Genomic DNA, 19,140 nt, shown 5'->3' with positions numbered 1-19,140 from the left:
CCTTGGTAAACCCACCCTTTACTGATTTCTATTCCTTCTATGTCTCATATCCTGGCTTCTCTACATCTGTTTCCTGTGATCACATGGTAAATATGCTACATGTACTTGAATCCTTATTTTAGGATATGCTTATGAGAAAATACAAACCAAGATACATGCATATAATACAATTTCCCACAATTTCATGATAATGGCCAATTCCCTTAAAACTAATATATATAATTTATGCCTATGCCTAGGCCTCTTTACATATAAATATTTATTTTATACAATCCTTATATGTTTTATCTTGGGTAATTCTGAGAGTTCTCACAAGTTTGTAATAAACTATTTAAGACTCATCATGTCCACCATGGAAGCTGAATGGACTGTCCACTCTGTTTGAGTTACAGTGCTTTTTGTAACACTCTGATTAAGTTAACTTAAGTCTCTCAAAGCTAGTGTTATATGCTCTGTATAATAGTGGAGAAAAGACATTTTTTACTCACTCTAAATATGGTTTAATTGAAAGGGAATTTATGAAGCTTGCTAACGTGGTTGTTGAAGTTTGTATAGGGTAATATTTAACTAAACTGTTCTTAAAAATACATTTAATTTCCAATTAAAGACAATGAAAATTATATGTTTCATATGTTTCATGTATTAACTGACTTAATGTTTAAAACAGTTTTAAAAAGATGATAAAGCAAATAATAATTTTCACTTAGACAGTGAATTAACTTCTAAAATTCTTCACATTTATTATGTGAGACATCATGTTGTTATCATTAAGAGTAGGGTTTTGGAGTCAGACATTGTCTGAACCATGATTTCAAAATCATTGATTTGATATATGTAATAAAATTTATGAACACCAAGGGCATTATACTGGACATAAAAAGCCAATATACAATGGATTAAAGAGAATCTCTTCAACAAATGGTGCCAGGAAAACTGGTCAACCACTTGTCAAAGAATGAAACTAGAACACTTTCTAACACCATACACAAAAATAAACTCAAAATGGATTAAAGATCTAAACATAAGACCAGAAACTATAAAACTCCTAGAGGAGAACATAGGCAAAACACTCTCCGACATAAATCACAGCAGGATCCTCTATGACCCATCTCCCAGAATACTGGAAATAAAAGCAAAAATAAACAAATGGGACCTAATGAAAATTAAAAGCTTCTGCACAACAAAGGAAACTATAAGCAAGGTGAAAAGATAGCCTTCTGAATGGGAGAAAATAATAGCAAATGAAGCAACTGACAAACAACTAATCTCAAAACTATACAAGCAACTCCTGCAGCTCAATTCCAGAAAATTAAATGACCCAATCAAAAAATGGGCCAAAGAACTAAATAGACATTTCTCCAAAGAAGACATACAGATGGCTAACAAACACATGAAAAGATGCTCAACATCACTCATTATCAGAGAAATGCAAATCAAGACCACAATGAGGTACCATTTCACGCCAGTCAGATGTCTGTGATCTGAAAGTCTACAAGCAATAAATGCTGGAAAGGGTGTGGAGAAAAGGGAACCCTCTTACACTGTTGGTGGGAATGCAAATTAGTACAGCCACTATGGAGAACAGTGTGGAGATTTCTTTAAAAACTGGAAATAGAACTGCCTTATGACCCAGCAATCCCACTGCTGGGCATACACACTGAAGAAACCAGAATTGAAAGAGACACATGTACCCCAATGTTCATTGCAGCACTGTTTATAATAGCCAGGACATGGAAACAACCTAGATGTCCATCAGCAGATGAATGGATAAGAAAGCTGTGGTACATATACACAATGGAGTATTACTCAGCCATTAAAAAGAAAACATTTCAATCAGTTCTAATGAGGTGGATGAAACTGGAGCTGATTATACAGAGTGAAGTAAGCCAGAAAGAAAAACACCAGTACAGGATACTGACGCATATATATGGAATTTAGAAAGATGGCAATGATAACTCTGTATGCAAGACAGCAAAAGAGACACAGATATATAGAACAGTCTTTTGGACTCTGTGGGAGAGGGAGAGGGTGGGATGATTTGGGAGAATGGCATTGAAACATGTATAATATCATGTAAGAAACAAATCACCAGTCTAGGTTCGATACAGGATACAGGATGCTCAGTTGGTAAATAATCCACCTGCAATGCAAGAGACCCTGGTTTGATTCCTGGGTTGGGCAGATCTGCTGGAAAAGGGATAGGTTACCCACTCCAGTATTTTTGGGCTTCCCTTGTGGCTCAGCTGCTAAAGAATCTGCTTGCAGTGTGGGAGACTCTGGTTTGATTCCTGGGTTGGAAAGATCCCCTGGAGAAGGGAAAGGCTACCCACTCCAGTATTCTGGCCTGGAGAATTCCATAGATTGCATAGTCTATGGGATCGCAAAGAGCCAGACATGACTGAGTGATTTTCACTTTCAAATGGATATTTAGTATGCACAGTATTAAGGAATTTTTATTAATTTTTAGATATGATAATGGTGTCATTGTTAAGATTTTTATCTTTTAGAGATCGATAGAGAATATTTGTAGGTAATAGGAAGTCTTGGATTTTCTTCAAAATAATATGGGAAGTGAGGAAGGGGGTAGAAACATACTTGAAATAGGACTGGCCTTGAGTTGATAAGAATTCATGTGGGATGATGAGTGCACAGAGAGTAAGTATTCTCTCCGTTTTGGCACATATTTTAAATTCTCCATAATAGAAATAGGATCAACAGTGATTTCTTAAATTAAAATAGTGACTTCTCAATTTTCCCCATATACACTTTATCAAACTATACTACTTCACACTTAATCAAAATGTTATATTCTCAGTTGATCCTATATAAACTTATTATTTCACAGAAACCCTTCAGTTCTGCTGCTAGTGGTTTAATTGTCAAGTCTGCACAGGGAAATCAGAAACAGAATTTTGCTGGTAAAACTTCCTAAGTATTAATAGTTAATTTCAGAAATATCCACCATATGTTATAAACTGAATATAATTTTATTCACAAATCTCTCTTTAAAATATCATTTTAAGAAGTAAGTACATTAACATAATAATTGTAATAAAATATTAACTCAGGAAATAGTTATGTGCAGCAAGGCTTCATATGCTTTATATTTTTATTACCTGGGCTGAAAGGGGTCTCAAAAAGATGAAAAATAAATGCTTTTCTCAAGCAATATTCAATATTTTTCTCTATTCATTAAAACAGTAACACATTTTTCTGCCAGTGGGGCTGCCTAATTAGTGTCTGATTCAGAAGTCTAGTAGTCACTTTGGCATCAGTGGTTGTGTCTCGAAATATGACTACAATTCCCTTGTGCCTGTGCTACTGAGAAAAGACAGTGGTAACAGCCATCTTTTCCAAAATAACTTGAATGTTACCTTTAGCCAAAAGTTAATAATAGGACAGATGTGGGGAATTTTATGGAGAAATTCTACTTACTGAATAAATTTTCAGAGTTCTATTTACCTTAACTTTTAACAAAATGATCACTTTAACATTATTTTATATTAATGGCCAATTTCACACTATTTTGTTTCCATTCAAAATAAATTTTATTTTCTGTTTAATTTTCTTCATTTTAGACTATAACATCTTCCTAACACCTTATCCTTTATCCTTTGAAATCAAAGGTTTTAAAATCTCTACTGGAAATCACCTAAAGTCTTTGAATAAAGAGGTGTTGTGTTCAGTTGTGTCCGATTCTTTGCAACTCCACGGACTGTAGCCTGACAGGCTTCTTTGTCCAGGGAATTTTCCAGGCAAGAATACTGGAGCAGGTTGCCATTTCCTATACCAGGGATCTTCCCAACCCAGGGATTTAACCTGCAACTTTTGCATCTCCTGCATTGTAGGCAGATTTTTACCTCTGAGCTACTTGGGAAACCCAAAGCCTTTGAATAGGTTATTATAGGAAATAATATGTCTATACAAATCACTTTCCAGTCATTATTTATCTCTTCCACAATTCCTTAGTGTGGAAAAGAAACGATTTCCTATTTCCATTGATGATAACAACATTTGGGGTGTATTTCATATTTAAAATTTCTTTTTTGACTAAAGGGAAATTAAAATAGTAAAACAGTTGAAATATGTTGACTTTTGCAAGATAATGTTGCTGTTCTTTACCTTTGATCATTGAATGAAACGTTTTTCTGGAGGTCATTTAATGACTTTTGTGACATCAAATATCCTTGACTATTACCTTTCTAGAACTCACCTGTATTGCTAATGTTGCTTTGTATTTCCTGCTGTACATTGTGGGTATAAAACCCACAGTGATGAGAGTTCCTTTAGGAAGAAGTTCTCCAATCTGAGGTTTTACAAAAAATTCAGGATCACTGCTAGGTAGGAAGAATGCCATGTATGACTCAGGATATCTGGAACAAAAATATATTATCAACATTTAAAACTTTATCATTACCCTGTTCTCTGTATGAAAACTGGGGATAGGGCTTGGCTTATATCCCACTGCATAGGACTACACTTAAACATTAATGGTGCTATGCAGCCATGAGTCTTATACTTTTAACTTTATGGAATGCTTACAGAATAACAGTGAATGGGCATTTAAAAAATAACTGGAGTGTCATTCTCTCCAGGATGACAAAAATGGAATTTTAAAGATTTTTAAAATCATAACTTATTTCTATAGTGTACAAAGAATACAATGCTATTACTATAAAAACTGGAATAACTCAATGTCCCAAATGAAAATTCAATTATTTGTAAATAGTTCAGTTCGGTTCAGTTGCTCAGTCATGTCCAACTCTTTGCAACCCCATGAATCGCACCATGCCAGGCCTCCCCATCCATCACCAACTCCTGGAGTTTACTCAAACTCATGTCCATCGACTCAAACTGATGCCATCCAGCCATTTCATCCTCTGTCATCCCCTTCTCCTCCTGCCCCCAATCCCTCCCAGCATCAGGGACTTTTCCAATGAATCAACTCGTCGCATGAGGTGGCCAAAGTACTGGAGTTTCAGCCTCAGCATCAGTCCTTCCAATGAACACCCAGGACTGGTCTCCTTCAGAATGGACTGGTTGGATCTCCTTGCAGTCCAAGGGACTCTCAAGAGTCTTCTCCAACACCAGAGTTCAAAGGCATAAATTCTTCGGTGCTCAGCCTTCTTCACAGTCCAACTCTCACATCCATACATGACCACTGGAAAAACCATAGCCTTGACTAGACAGACCTTTGTTGGCAAAGTAATGTCTCTGCTTTTGAATATGCTGTCTAGGTTGGTCATAACTTTCCTTCCAAGGAGTAAGCGCCATTTCATGGCTGCATTCACCATCTGCAGTGATTCTGGAGCCCAAAAAAATAAAGTCTGACACTGTTTCCACTGTTTCCCCATCTATTTCCCATGAAGTGATGGGACCAGATGCCATGATCTTTGTTTTCTGAATGTTGAACTTTAAGCCAACATTTTCACTCTCCTCTTTCACTCTCATCAAGAGGCTTTTTAGCTTCTCTTCACTTTCTGCAATAAGGGTGGTGTCATCTGCATATCTGAGGTTATTGATATTTCTCCCGGCAATCTTGATTCCAGCTTGTGCTTCTTCCAGCCCAGCGTTTCTCATAATGTACTCTGCATAGAAGTTAAATAAGCAGGGTGACAATATACAGCCTTGATGTACTCCTTTTTCTATTTGGAACCAGTCTGTTGTTCCATGTCCAATTCTAACTGTTGCTTCCTGACCTGCATACAGGTTTCTCAAGAGGCAGGTCACGTGGTCTGGTATTCCCATCTCTTTCAGAATTTTCCACAGTTTATTGTGATCCACACAGTCAAAGGCTTTGGCATAGTCAATAAAGCAGAAATAGATATTTTTCTGGAACTCTCTTGCTTTTTCCATTATCCAGCGGATGTAGGCAATTTGATCTCTAATAACTCAATATCTAAAATGCCTGACCACAATAGCTATCATAAAGTCTTTTTTTACTATTATTCTAATGTGATATTTGTTTACTTCTCTTCAGTTTTCTACTTGCTAAGTGAGATGTAAGTACTTTATAGGTTCATTAAAAATTCTTGGGCCTGGAGATGAGCTGCTATGATCTGAAATGAACTGAGTGACATTTAAGATTCAAGTTACCATGTTGAAGTCAATGTAGATGACATTTGAGATGAAGACTGTGAAAGAAGTTGAGGAACTTCTTGGTAGAGGAAAGCAGGAGGGAGACTGACTACATGGGAGGCTGTGAGAAATTGAAAATCCAAATTGACAGTAGAGATGCAAGCAGAAGGTAAAGAACAATTTCTTAGAATAGATCCAACAGTGAAACATCAAAGAGGACATGGGAGATTCAGGTTGGGACTCAGGGATCCTTTCAGTAAATGTGTATTGAGTTTTACAGCAGGTGGTATGAGAGAGTGGATTATGGACAGAGATGACCTAGACTGAAATCCTAGCTGTATGTGAGAGCATGACTTCAGGCAACTTAGTCTTTTGGAACCTCCATTTTCATTCTATTAAACTGACAATCCCCATAAAGATTATTATCTTTCCTGGCATATGGAAAGTACCTGATAAGGACTAATTAATATTAACATATTGATCAATATGATTGTTACTGTTTTAAAACATTTTATTACCAATGCTAGGCAATGATGCACGATCCAACAAATAAGAAACGTATAAAACAGTCTATGCAGAAGGGTGATGTCAGCAAGATGGCAGAATAGAAAGCCCCAGATCAGTTCCATGGAGACAAATGATCCAAAAAGACGCAGACCAAATTCCACTGTGAGAAATTCTGAAACCAGTTAAGAGCATCTGCCCTCCAGATGAGTGTAAAGTCAGCTACTCTGAAGCTATTAGGAAAATTCGTGGCAGGCTCTCACCACAGTCTCTCCCTCCTGAGCACAGTACTACAGGATTAGGAGGAGATTCTCAGGCCCCACTTCTCCCAGGTAAGGAAAAGAGAAGAGTAGACTAGATACCCAACATTTGGATATTGGGAGTATGGAGCTGCTGGGGGACTGACTTCTGTCTTGCCTATCTTGAAGTACTGATGAGACCTCACACACACTAGATGCATGGTAGTTTCTGAGAACACAAAAGTACTGGGCAGGGTACTGATGCTGCAGAAGTCCTTTGGTAGGGCAGACAGAAGCTGATATAACTCAGAAGGCTCTCCCTAAGTGCAGAAAAAGGAGAGTGGAACATGTACTCAAATTTCTAGCTTTTTAGTGGGCTGCTTAAGGTTCTGCTTTTTGTCTTGCTTGTCTCATGGAACTGAGAGAACCTGACAAACTACATGTCTAGAGGCTGCTGGAAAAAAAAAAAAATCTGGGTAATGTGCTGCTGCTTCAGAATGCTCAAAGTGCAGAAGACAGACACGAGAGGGAGCAAGAGATTACAAACTTCTGAAAAAAGAAACTGGCAAGCCCCTCTAATTAGTAATCTTCATACACAAGTTCAGAAAGACATGTGAAATTGAAAGTCACTCAGTCGGGGCCAATTCTGCAAGTCTGTGGACTACACAGTCCATAGAATTCTTCAGGCAGTCGGGGCCAATTCTGCAAGTCTGTGGACTACACAGTCCATAGAATTCTTCAGGCCAGAATACTGGAATGGGTAACTGTTCCCTTCTCCAGGGGATCTTCCCAACCCAGGGATCGAACCCAGGTCTCCCACACTGATGGCAGATTGTTTACCAGCTGAGCCACAGGGGAAGCCCAAGAATACTGGAGTGGGTAGCCTATTCCTGTTTTAGCAGATATTCCTGACCCAAGAATTGAACCAGGGTCTCCTACATTGCAGGTGGATTCTTTACCAACTGAGCTAAGAAAGACATATTCAACAGAAAAGATTTGAAAGGCTCCCAAAGTCTCCAGTTGCACTGATTGGTAAAAATCTTTCCCTGCATTAAGCCAGTTTGTAAAGAATGGGAGAGGCAGCTATTTTTCCAAATGTGTCGATACCAACACAAAGTTAAAAAGGAAATGAAGAAACAACAAACAAAAAATACACTGTTAAAGAAAGAAAATAGATCTCCTGTACCATAAAGAAGTGGAGGTATAGAAATTACTTGGCACATTATTCAAAATAATTGTCATGAAGATGTTCAACAACATCAGGAAAACAATGCATGAACAAAAAGAGAATTTCAACAAAAACACAGAAAATATTAAAAAGACCCAACAAATTTTGGAGCTGAGGAATGCAGAAACTGAACTGAAAAATTTACTAAGGGTTGAGGTCAATTTGATCCAGCAGAAATAATGAGAGAACTGAAAGAAAAGTCATGTGAAGAGGAGCAAAAAGAAAAGTAAATGAAGCAGAGTGAAGAAAATCTAAGGGACTTACACAACAATATCAAGAGGACTAATATACACATTATGAGTCTCAGAAGGAATAGAGAGAAATAGAAGCAGAAAGCTTATTTTTAGAAATAATGGTCACAAACTTCCCAAATCTGGAGAAGAAAATGAACATCAGATTAATGAAGTACAAAAGGCTCTAAATAGGACAAAATCAAAGAACTCCACAATGAGACACATAATTAAAATGTCAACAGTTACAGACAAAAATAGAATTGGAAAACAGCAAGAGAAAACAAACTTATTACATACAGGGGAATTATTGTAAGACTTCCTACAGATTTCTCAGCAGAAACCATGCAAGCCTGAAGTGAGAGGAATGATATATTTAAAGTGGTGAAAAACAAACTGCCAACCAAAAACACTAGCAAAAAAAAGTCCTTCAGAAATGAAATAGATACTTTCCCTGACAAAGAAAAGCTGAGGGCATTAATTGCCACTAGATCTGCTTTACAAGACATGCTAAAGGGAGTCCTTTAAGTTGAAATGAAAAGGGTAAATAGCAACACAAAAGCATTTGAAACTATAAAGTTCACTAGCAAAAATAAATATAAAGAAAATACACAAAACTAAATATTGTAACAGTGGTACATAAATCACTTAGTTGTGCCATAAAAGTTAAAAAACAATTTATAAAAATTTTAAAAGAAACTCAATATAAAACGTGTAACTTGTACATCACTAAAGAAGTGTAGAGATTTTGTATGCAACTGAAGTTGTTATCAGCTTAACATGGATTGTTAAACTTATAAGATGCTTTATGTAAGTCCCATGGTAACCACAAAGAAAACACCTATAGAAGATACCCGAGAGAAAATGAGAAAAGAACCAAAGCATATCACTATTAAAAAAAGCAATACAACACAAAGGAAGATAGCAAGATAAGAAAAGATGCACAAAAGAGCGATAAGACATACTGAAAAAAACAAAATGGTAAGTTCTTCTGTATCACTAACTGCTTTAAATATTAATAAATTAAACTCTCTTCAAAAGAGACAGTGGCTGATAGGATAAAAAAACAAGATCCAAGTATGTGCTGTCTACAAGAGACTAAATTTGGGTTTAAAGATACACATAGGCTGAAAGTTAAAGGGAAGAAAGAATATTCCATGAAAATGGTAAACAAAAGAGCATACCTAGCCTTACTTCTATGAGGCAAAGTAGACTTAATAAAAAACTGTCAAGAAGACAAAGAAGGATTTTATATCAAATCAGCTTGCCAGAACAAAAAACAATTATACATATTATAGCTATATATGTGCCCAACGATAGAGTATCTAAATATATAGACCAAAGATTGACAGAACTTAAGGGAGGAATAGACAGCAATAGAATGATAATAGGAGATTTCAATACCCCATTTTCAATAATGGAATATTGAATTGAATGAAAACCTAGACAGAAGATCAATAAGAGAAAAGACAGGAGCAAGGAGCAACACTACAGACAAATGATTCTAACGAATATATACAGAACATTTCACTCAATAGCAACAGCATTCATATTCCTCTCAGGTACACATGGAACATTCTCAAGGACAGACTTCATGTTAGGTCACAAATCAAGTCTGAACACATTTAAGAAGATTGAAGTTTTACCAGTTGTCTTTTCCCTCCATAGTGGAATGAAACTAGATATCAATAGCAGATGGAAAACTGGAAAATACACAAATACATGGAAATTAAACAATTAAATTTAAAAAAAGCAGTGAAATCTTGAACCAATGAACCAAGAAGATGTTATGAAATATCTTGAGACAAAATGAAAATACAACATTGCTTATGGAATGCAGCAAAAGTACTACTAAGATGGAAATTTATACTGATAAACACCTACATTAAAAAGAAAGAAGTCAAACAATCTATTTCTCAAGAAACAAGGAAATGAAGAAAAACCCAACCCGAAGTTAGCAGAAAGAAGGAAATAAAGAGTAGAGTAGAAATTAAAGAGACAAAAGAAAAAAATAGAAAAAAAATAGAAAAAAATCAACTGAGTCAGTTTTTTGAAAATAACAAAATAAAATTAGCTACATTAAGAAAAAACATGACTGAAATGTATAAAATCATATATGAACAAGGACACACTACAATTGATGCCCCAGAAATAGAAATGACCAGAAGAGACTGCTATAAACAATTATACATAAAATCTGTATAACCGAGAAGAGACGGATAATCCCCCAGAAAAAAAGGATTTACCAAAACAAAATCATGAATAAACAGAAAATCTGAACATATGAATATTAAGAACATTGAGTCAGTAGTCAAAATCCTCCCAACAAAGAAATGCCCAGGAACAGATGGTGAATTCTACCAAATATGTAAAGAGAAATTAACGTCAATCCATCTCAAACTCTTCCAAAATATTAAAGATGAGGGAATTCTTCCAAATACTTCCAAACTTAATTTATCCTGATGTCAAAGCCCGAAAAAGACACTACAAGAAAAGAAAACTACTGGCAAATATCCCTGATGAATATAGATGCAAAAATCCTCAACAAATGCTATCAAATGGAATTCAGTGGCATGGTAATAGGATCATACACCATGTATAAATAGGATTTAACTATAGGATGTGAAGAAAGTTCCACATAAGAAAATTAATTAATATGATAAACCACTTTAACAGAATGAAGGATAAAAAAACACATGATCATCTCAAGATATGCAAGAAAAAAACTGACAAAATTTAACACCACTTTATTATAAAAACACTCAACAATTTAGGAACAGAAGAAAATTACTTCAACATAAAAAAGGCCGCATATGAAAAGTCCACAGCTAATATATTCAACATTGAAAGACTAAAAGCTTTTCCTCTAAGATCATTATCTTTGATTTTATTTGTACAATGATTCCAGAAAAAAAACTTTACATAATAAGTGAATTCAGGAAAGTTGCAGGATATAAAATCAACATACAAAAATGAGTTGCGTTACTATACACTAACAATGAACTATTTGAAAAAGAGATTAAGAAAACAATCCTATTTAAAATAGCATGAAAAAGACTTTTCAAATATGACAGCAAAAGCACTGGAATCAAGAGCAAAAATAAGCAATAGGACTATATCACACTAAAAAATTTCTGCACAGCAAAGGAAAAGAAATCAACCAAATGAAAAGGTGACCTTTGGACAGGGAGAAAATATTTTCAAATCATGTATCTAATGGGGGATGTTATCTAAAATATATAAGGAACTCACAGAACTCAATAGCAAGAAAACCCACAAATAACCCTATTAAAAATGGGCAGAGGACCTCAAGAGATATTTTTCCAAAGAAGACATACAAATGGCCAACAAGTATATGGAAAGTTCTCAATATCACTATTCATCAAGGAAATGCAAATCAAAATCACTATGGGATATCACCTCATATCTGTTAGGATTGTTACTATCACAGAGTCAAAAAATAAGTGTTAGCATGAATGTGGAATAAAGAAAACCACTTAACACTGCTGGTGGGATTTAAAATTTGGTATAGACATTACGGAAAACTTGATGAAGTTTCCTCAAAAAACTAAAATTGAATTACCATATGATCCAGCAATCCTACTTATAGGCATATATCTAAAGGAAATGAAATTAGTATCTCAAAGATGTATCTGCACCCCCATGTTATTATAGCATTAGTCATTATAGCCAAGATATGGAAATAGCCCAAGTCTCTGCCTACAGATGAATAAAGAAAATGTGGTATATGTACATAGTGAACTAATATTGAGCCATAAAAAAGATGGAACTCTTGCCATTTGGGACAACACAGATGAAGCCTGAGGAGATTACACTAAGTAAAATAAGCCAGATACAGAAAAATAAATTTTGCACGATGTCACTTAAATACAGAATCTAAAAAGGTTGAACTCACAGAAGCAGAGAGTAGAACAATGGTTGCCAGGGGCTAGGGGTTAGAGGAAATAGGGAATATTGGTTAAAGGGTACAAATTTTCAGCTATATTAATAAGATAAATAGATTCTAGAGATCAAATGTATAGCATAGAGCCTATAGTTGCTAATAATGCATTGTTGTACAGTTGAAATCTGCTAAGACAGATCTTTAGTGTTCTTACCACACACACCAAAAGATAAACTATGTGATGTGCTGAACAGGTTAACCTGATTGGAAGAATCATTTCACAGTATATATTGTATTTATTCATCACATTGTTTACCTTAAATATATACACTTGTCAATCATACCTTAGTGAAGCTGGGAAAAATTTAAATATACAAAAGGTAAGCCTCTGATCAGAAAATTTCAAATCACGTTGATGACAGATAATTATAGAAATTATTCCTTTCTGTATGTGGCATTTCTTACATTATACTACCCAGTAGGGCACCTATTCTGCTTACATGTGCCAAAGTTAATGCTAGGTTTAACCTTCTAAAAGAACAGAGATTTGTGGGGACTTCCTGGTGGTTCAGTAGTTAAGACTCTGTGCTTCCAATGCAGGAGGCAAGGGTTTGATCCCTGGTTGGGGAACTAAGATCCCACATGCCATGCAGTGTCACAAATAAAATACATAATAAATAAAGTAATATAAAATTTTAATCAGCTTTCCCAAGGCTATTGATATTGAAAATATAGCTCAGGGGTCTGACATATTCTTTAGCCTATCACCATTCAGACTGGCCTGAATCTGAGGTTTACAGGACTCTAAGCTGGGACAGGTATGTGACCAAAGATTTTCTGTTGAGTTGGGATTGGAGAAGGGGAGACAGGATCTGGGGTATCTTATCTAAATGGACACTGTGCCCACTACATACTACCCATTCTTTGATGTGATTGTGTAAAGATGTGTGTGTGTGAGTGTGTGTGTCTTTGGTAAACTGGAGACACAGTGCGTGTCTTTGGTAAATTGGAGACAGTGATATCTAAGTAGTTGTATGAAAATTAAATAATGTTACTCTGCTAAATATTTAGTAGGAATGAAGCAAATATTTACTATTGTGTATTTACTATTGTGTTTACTGTGTTGTTCTTTGGCAAGGCAAACAAAGGAATAAGAAAAATATGATGATCATGAATAATCACCAAACTGGGCTCATTACTATCCCAGACTAAACACAGCTTTTTACTAGAAACACATTATTTTTAGTTTTTAAGATTACAAGATCATTAAGAATAATAGATAAGCTGTTCTGATACTTTGAACTCTATAATGTGTCTATCCTAACTCTTCAGAGGATGCAAAGTATTTAAAATGCAAATTTTAGGTATGAATCATCATACTTAAATTATCCCTAGACAAACTCTGGTCCTTTAAATAAGGAAAACACAAAGTGACATGTACTCCTTAAAATAGTCTTCTTTGAGCCTTTTTATCTTTCCTCCTCTCCTGCGGGCCTTACATTTTAGAGATCATTTAATTTAGAAGATAGAATAGCCACCATCTCATTGTTTGTCACGCTTTTTGTTCTTCTCTTTTCCCTTCTCCTCATGCCCAGCAAATAAGAAAAATGTGTAGTCACCAGGGCACAGAGTCATTTATCTTCAGAACTTAATTTACACTTGATGAGAGAGAAAAAGGAGATGTTGAGCATTGAGTTGGTTTGTGGGGAAGCTGGTCAAGTACTAAATATGATTAGGTCAGTCTATCTCACATCACTCCCCCAAGTTTCAAGGGTCATCTGGATGACCTGAGATTTCTAATACCTACTTAGGTATAGCCCCCCAGGGATGGAACATTGAGTGGATATATTCAGGAGTATAGTACAGCATTGGGACAACTAAAATGAATTTAAAGACAGAACTGGCATGGGCTAGTTTTCAATTATCCCCCAAAATGCTGGGAAAGATTGAAGGCAGGAGGAGAAGGGGACGACAAAGGATGAGATGGTTGGATGGCATCACTGACTTGATGGACATGAGTTTCCAAGAGTTGGTGATGGACAGGGAAGCCTGGCGTGCTGCAGTCCATGGAGTCACAAAGAGTCGGACACGACTGAGTGACTGAACTGACTGACTGGTAGTCCCTTTCACTATCCAAATCAACACAGTGATTCTCCTGTAGCCAATAGAAAGTAGCTAAATAAAGCTGCATAAATTCTAGTTCTATATCAGAAAATGCTCTGTAGTTCTTTTGGACTACATACTGTGGGAAACCAGTCACTGTATATAAAATTCAACTACTTGAGACACACATTACATAGAGACTGCATGTAGGCACCATTAGCCAATAACAGCTGCACTAATAGATAATAAGTAGCATTAACTTCTAGTTTTGTTAACCATTTTGATGAGCTAGCTCAATCAAACCTTAAGATGGCTTTGGATATTGCCAACATGTGACTGCAGCCTCCTAAGGGAACCTCAATCATTAAGCTATAACAGAAATGTAACCCAAACCTGTAGAATTTTCTGTTAAATCTCAAAAAAAGAAAACCTCCTGTGTTCATAGTATAAGGTGTTAATTATTATATCCTCAAAACCAAAATTGAACAAAATCAAAAGCTATACATTAAATATATATATATTATTTTGACATTTTTAGGTTTCTCAGTAACTTTAAGTCATTTACTCAGTATAAGAAGGCTGTCAGACCTCAGAACATAAGAATCAAAATGTATTTCATATTGTGAGTGCTCTTGAAAAATACAATTACTTATGATAAATGCATTCATCTACCAGGAAAATATACTGAAACCTAAAGAAGTAGGTATATTTCACATTTCTGTTGAGACTCTCTTACAACTTAATGCTTGCAGAAATATATCAGAATGAAAGATACTGGATACTTTAATTTTAAAGAAAGTATCTAAGAGAACATTTGTAATGTTAATTAAAAATGAATGCAGATAACTGTAATGAAGCAGAATGGTTGTTTCTCTTTTGCTTACTCTATACAAATACACTGCCATTATTGCCTCTTTTTTTTCTTATAGAAAAATACAAGGGCATTAGGGAACAAATTTTATTGTGTTAGGGAGTGAAACATATGTCATATGTTTTCTGGTTGTATTCATAAAAAATTATGTCAAAGATCTTTAGAAATCAAGATACCCCATAAAGACACAAAAATAAACTGAAAAGTAGTCTGAAGAAATTGACTTTGCAGTTATCTTATATTTTTCCAAAGGTCAGGTCAAGGTATAAGGAAATGATCTAAATCCATTGAAAATGGATGGAGAAGAATTAACTAAATGTAGGGGAACCAAGAAAGTAAGGACTAAGCTTATAATTTTTCTTTTGAAAAGGCTAAGTGAGACATAGATATAATCCTGACCTTTTATTGTGGAAAAATATCAGGCTGAGCACATGTGTAAAATATTAACATTATTATGGTTATAGTATACACAACCTAGGATGACATTACCCAAGACAGTGGAAGAATGAATCATACTGGTTTCTGAATTAAAGTGGATATTCAATAGGATATAACCTGTTCCTGTTCATCCTTCCTTCTGATGGTAAACAAGGGCCTCGGCCTATGTCTCCAACTATCTAAATGAAGGCATAGCTTACAATTAGATTTAGAGACAAAGTACATTTATGAAAATGATTTACCTTTCAATTTAGATAGTAATAATCCTGATGAAATTCTTCTAGAAAACTCACACATTTCATTTTATATCTTTATTGAGTGTTTTCCTTTATGAGTATCATCCAAAATTTTCTGATTTTTAAATTATAATATCTTATAACTAATGACTAAGTTATATAATTGTATCTGTCCAGAGCAATCACACGAGGCAATGAAGGATGGAATTTATGTTATCTTGAATTCAAATGCTATAGTTCCTGCATTTTCATTAAATTAAATGCAGGATAATATTATAAAAAATCAACAATGACAGAATAGAATGGTTCAGATACTATGAACTCTATGGATTATATATTTTCCACAAACAAGAAAGAAAAAACAAAATTTTACTCATTAAAGGCCCCCTCAAAGATGTTCTTTTCATCATAGGGGACTGGAATGCAAAAGTAAGAAGTCAAGAGATACCTGGAGTAACAGGCAAGTTTGGCCTTGGATTACAAAATGAAGCATAGCAAAGCCTAACAGAGTTTTGCCAAGAGAACACACTGGTCATAGCAAACAGCCTCTTCCAATAATACAAGAGAAGACTCTACACATGGACATCACCAGATGGTCCATACCAAAATATGATTATATTCTTTGCAGCCGATGATGGAGAAATTCTATATAGTCAACAAAAACAAGACTGGGAACTGACTGTGGCTCAGATCATGAATTCCTTATTACCAAATTCAGACTTAAATTGAAGAAAGTAGGAAAACCCACTAGACCATTCAGGTATGACCTAAATAAAATCTGATATGATATACAGTAGAAGTGACAAATAGAGTCAAGGGATAAGATCTGACAGACAGAATGCCTGAAGAACTATGGACAGAGTTTAATAACATTGTCTAGGAAGTGGTGAACAAAACCTTCCCCAAGAAAAATGCAACAAGGAAAAATGGTTGTCTGAGGAGGCCTTACAAATGGCTGGGAAAAGAAGATAAGCAAAACACAAAGGAGAAAAGGAAAGATATACCCAGCTGAATGCAGAGTTCCAAAGAATAGCAAGGAGAGATAAGAAAGCCTTCTTAAGTGAACAATGCAAAGAAATAGAGGAAAACAACAGAATGGGAAAGACTAGAGATCTCAAGTAGCAAAGACCTAACAGAAGCAGAAGAGATTAAGAAGAGGTGGCCAGAATACACAAAAGAACAGTACAAAAAGGTCTTAATGACCCAGATAACCATGATGGTGTGATCAACTCACCTAGAACCAGATATCCAGGAGTGTGAAGTCAACTGAGCCTTAGGAAGCATTACTATAAATACAGCTAGTGGAGGTGATGGAAATCCAGGTGAGCTATTTCAAAGATGATGCTGTTAAAGTGTCACAATCGATATGCCAGCAAATTTGGAAGACTCAGCAGTGGCCACAAGACTGGAAAAGGTCAGTTTTTATTCCAATCCAAAGAAGGGCAATGCCAAAGAATGTTCAAACTACTACACAACTGAACTCATTTCACATGCTAGCAAGGTAATGCTCAAAATCCTTCAAGCTAGGCTTTAACAGTATGTGAACTGAGAACTTCCAGATGTACAAGCTGGATTTAGAAAAGGCAGAGGAACCAGAGATCAAATTACCAACATCCATTGGATCATAGAAAAAGCAAGGTAATTCCAGACAAACATCTACTTCTGCTTCATTGACTACACCAAAGCCTTTGACTGTGTGGATCACAACAAACTTGGAAAATTCTGAAAGAGATGGGAATATCAGACCACCTTACTTGTCTCTTAAGAAACCTGTATTCAGGTCAACAGTTAGAACCAGACATGGAAAAATGGACTGGTTCAAAATTAGGAAAGGAGTATGTCAAGGTGTTACCCTGCTTATTTAACTTATATGCAGAGTAAATCATGCAAATTGCCAGGATGGATGAAGCACAAGCTAGAATCAAGACTGCTGGGAGAAACATCAATAACCTTAGACATGCAGAAGACAACACCCTGATGGCAAAAAGTGAAGAAAAACTAAAGAGCCTCTTGATGAAGGGGAAAGAGGAGAGTGAAAAAGCTGGCTTAAAACTCAATATTCAAAAAATGAAGATCATGGCATCTGGACCCATCACTTCAAGGCAAATAGATAGGGAAAAAATGAAAATACTGATAGAGTGTTTTTTCTAGGGCTCTGAAATCACTGCAAATGGTGACTGCAGCAATAGAATTAAAAGAAGCTTGCTCCTTGGAAGAAAAGCTATGACAAACCTGCTGCTGCTGCTGTTGCTAAGTCGCTTCAGTCGTGTCCAACTCTGTGCGACCCCATAGACAGTAGCCCACCAGGCTCCGCCTTCCCTGGGATTCTCCAGGCAAGAACACTGGAGTGGGTTGCCATTTCCTTCTCCAATGCATGAAAGTGAAAAGTGAAAGTGAAGTCGCTCAGTCCTGTCTGACTCTTTGCAACCCCATGGACTGCAGCCTACCAGGCTCCTCTGTCCATGGGATTTTCCAGGCAAGAGTACTGGAGTGGGTTGCTATTGCCTTCTCCGATGACAAACCTAGACTGTCTTTAAAAAGCAGAGACATTACTTTGCCTACAAAGGTCTGTATAGTCAAAGCTATGGTTTTTTGCAGTAGTCATGTGTGGATATGAGAGTTGGATCAGAAAGAACGCTGAGTGTTGAAGAGCTGACACTTTTGAACTGTGGTACTGGAGAAGATTCTTGACAGTCCCTTGGACAGCAAGGAGATTAAACCTGTCAGTCCTAAAGGAAATCAACCCTGAATGTTCATTGGAAGGACTGATGCTGAAGGTGAAGCTCCAATACTTTGGACACCTGATGCAAAGAGCTGACTCCATTGGAAAAGACCCTGATGCTGGGAAAGATTGAAGGCAGGAGGAGAAGGGGACAACAGAGGATGAGATGGTTGGATGGCATCATCGACTCAAGGGGTGTAAATTTGAGCAAACTCCAGGAGATAGTGAAGGACAGGGAAGTCTGGGGTGCTGCCGTCCGTTGAAGTCGCAAAGAAATGGACACATCTGAGCGACTGAACAACAATAACAGCAACAAACAAGAAAGAAGAAAGATAATTTAACTCACTAAAGGCTCATACAGGTTATGAAATCTGTTCACTTTCTCATATTTTTGGTAGCATCTACATTGCATCCCTTTAGTTAATTTTCACCTATTTGGGAAATGTGTTTCAGATTATGTCAAGCAGATTTGTAGTAGCAAACACCATGGACAAAGCCCAAATGTGTCGGCAAATACACAAACAAAACTGAATGAAGGAATTTTAACTTTAAACTTAAAACTTTATCAGAGTCACAGGTACCAAAGA

General features: G+C 36.0%; 1 protein-coding gene across 1 annotated transcript in view; it reads right to left on the bottom strand.

The window, feature by feature from the left end:
• The window catches only part of CFAP47 (cilia and flagella associated protein 47), a 507,991-nt gene that overhangs the window by 4,294 nt on the left and 484,557 nt on the right, over positions 1-19,140 (bottom strand). Inside the window, exon 63 of the mRNA XM_042241764.2 lies at positions 4,214-4,373. Coding sequence (XP_042097698.1) covers positions 4,214-4,373 — 160 coding nt within the window. The remainder of the gene's footprint in view (positions 1-4,213; positions 4,374-19,140) is intronic.

This window comes from Ovis aries, chromosome X, assembly GCF_016772045.2.
Source record: "Ovis aries strain OAR_USU_Benz2616 breed Rambouillet chromosome X, ARS-UI_Ramb_v3.0, whole genome shotgun sequence".
Classification (NCBI taxonomy): Eukaryota; Metazoa; Chordata; class Mammalia; order Artiodactyla; family Bovidae; genus Ovis; species Ovis aries.
This window is presented reverse-complemented; position numbering and strand designations above follow the sequence as displayed.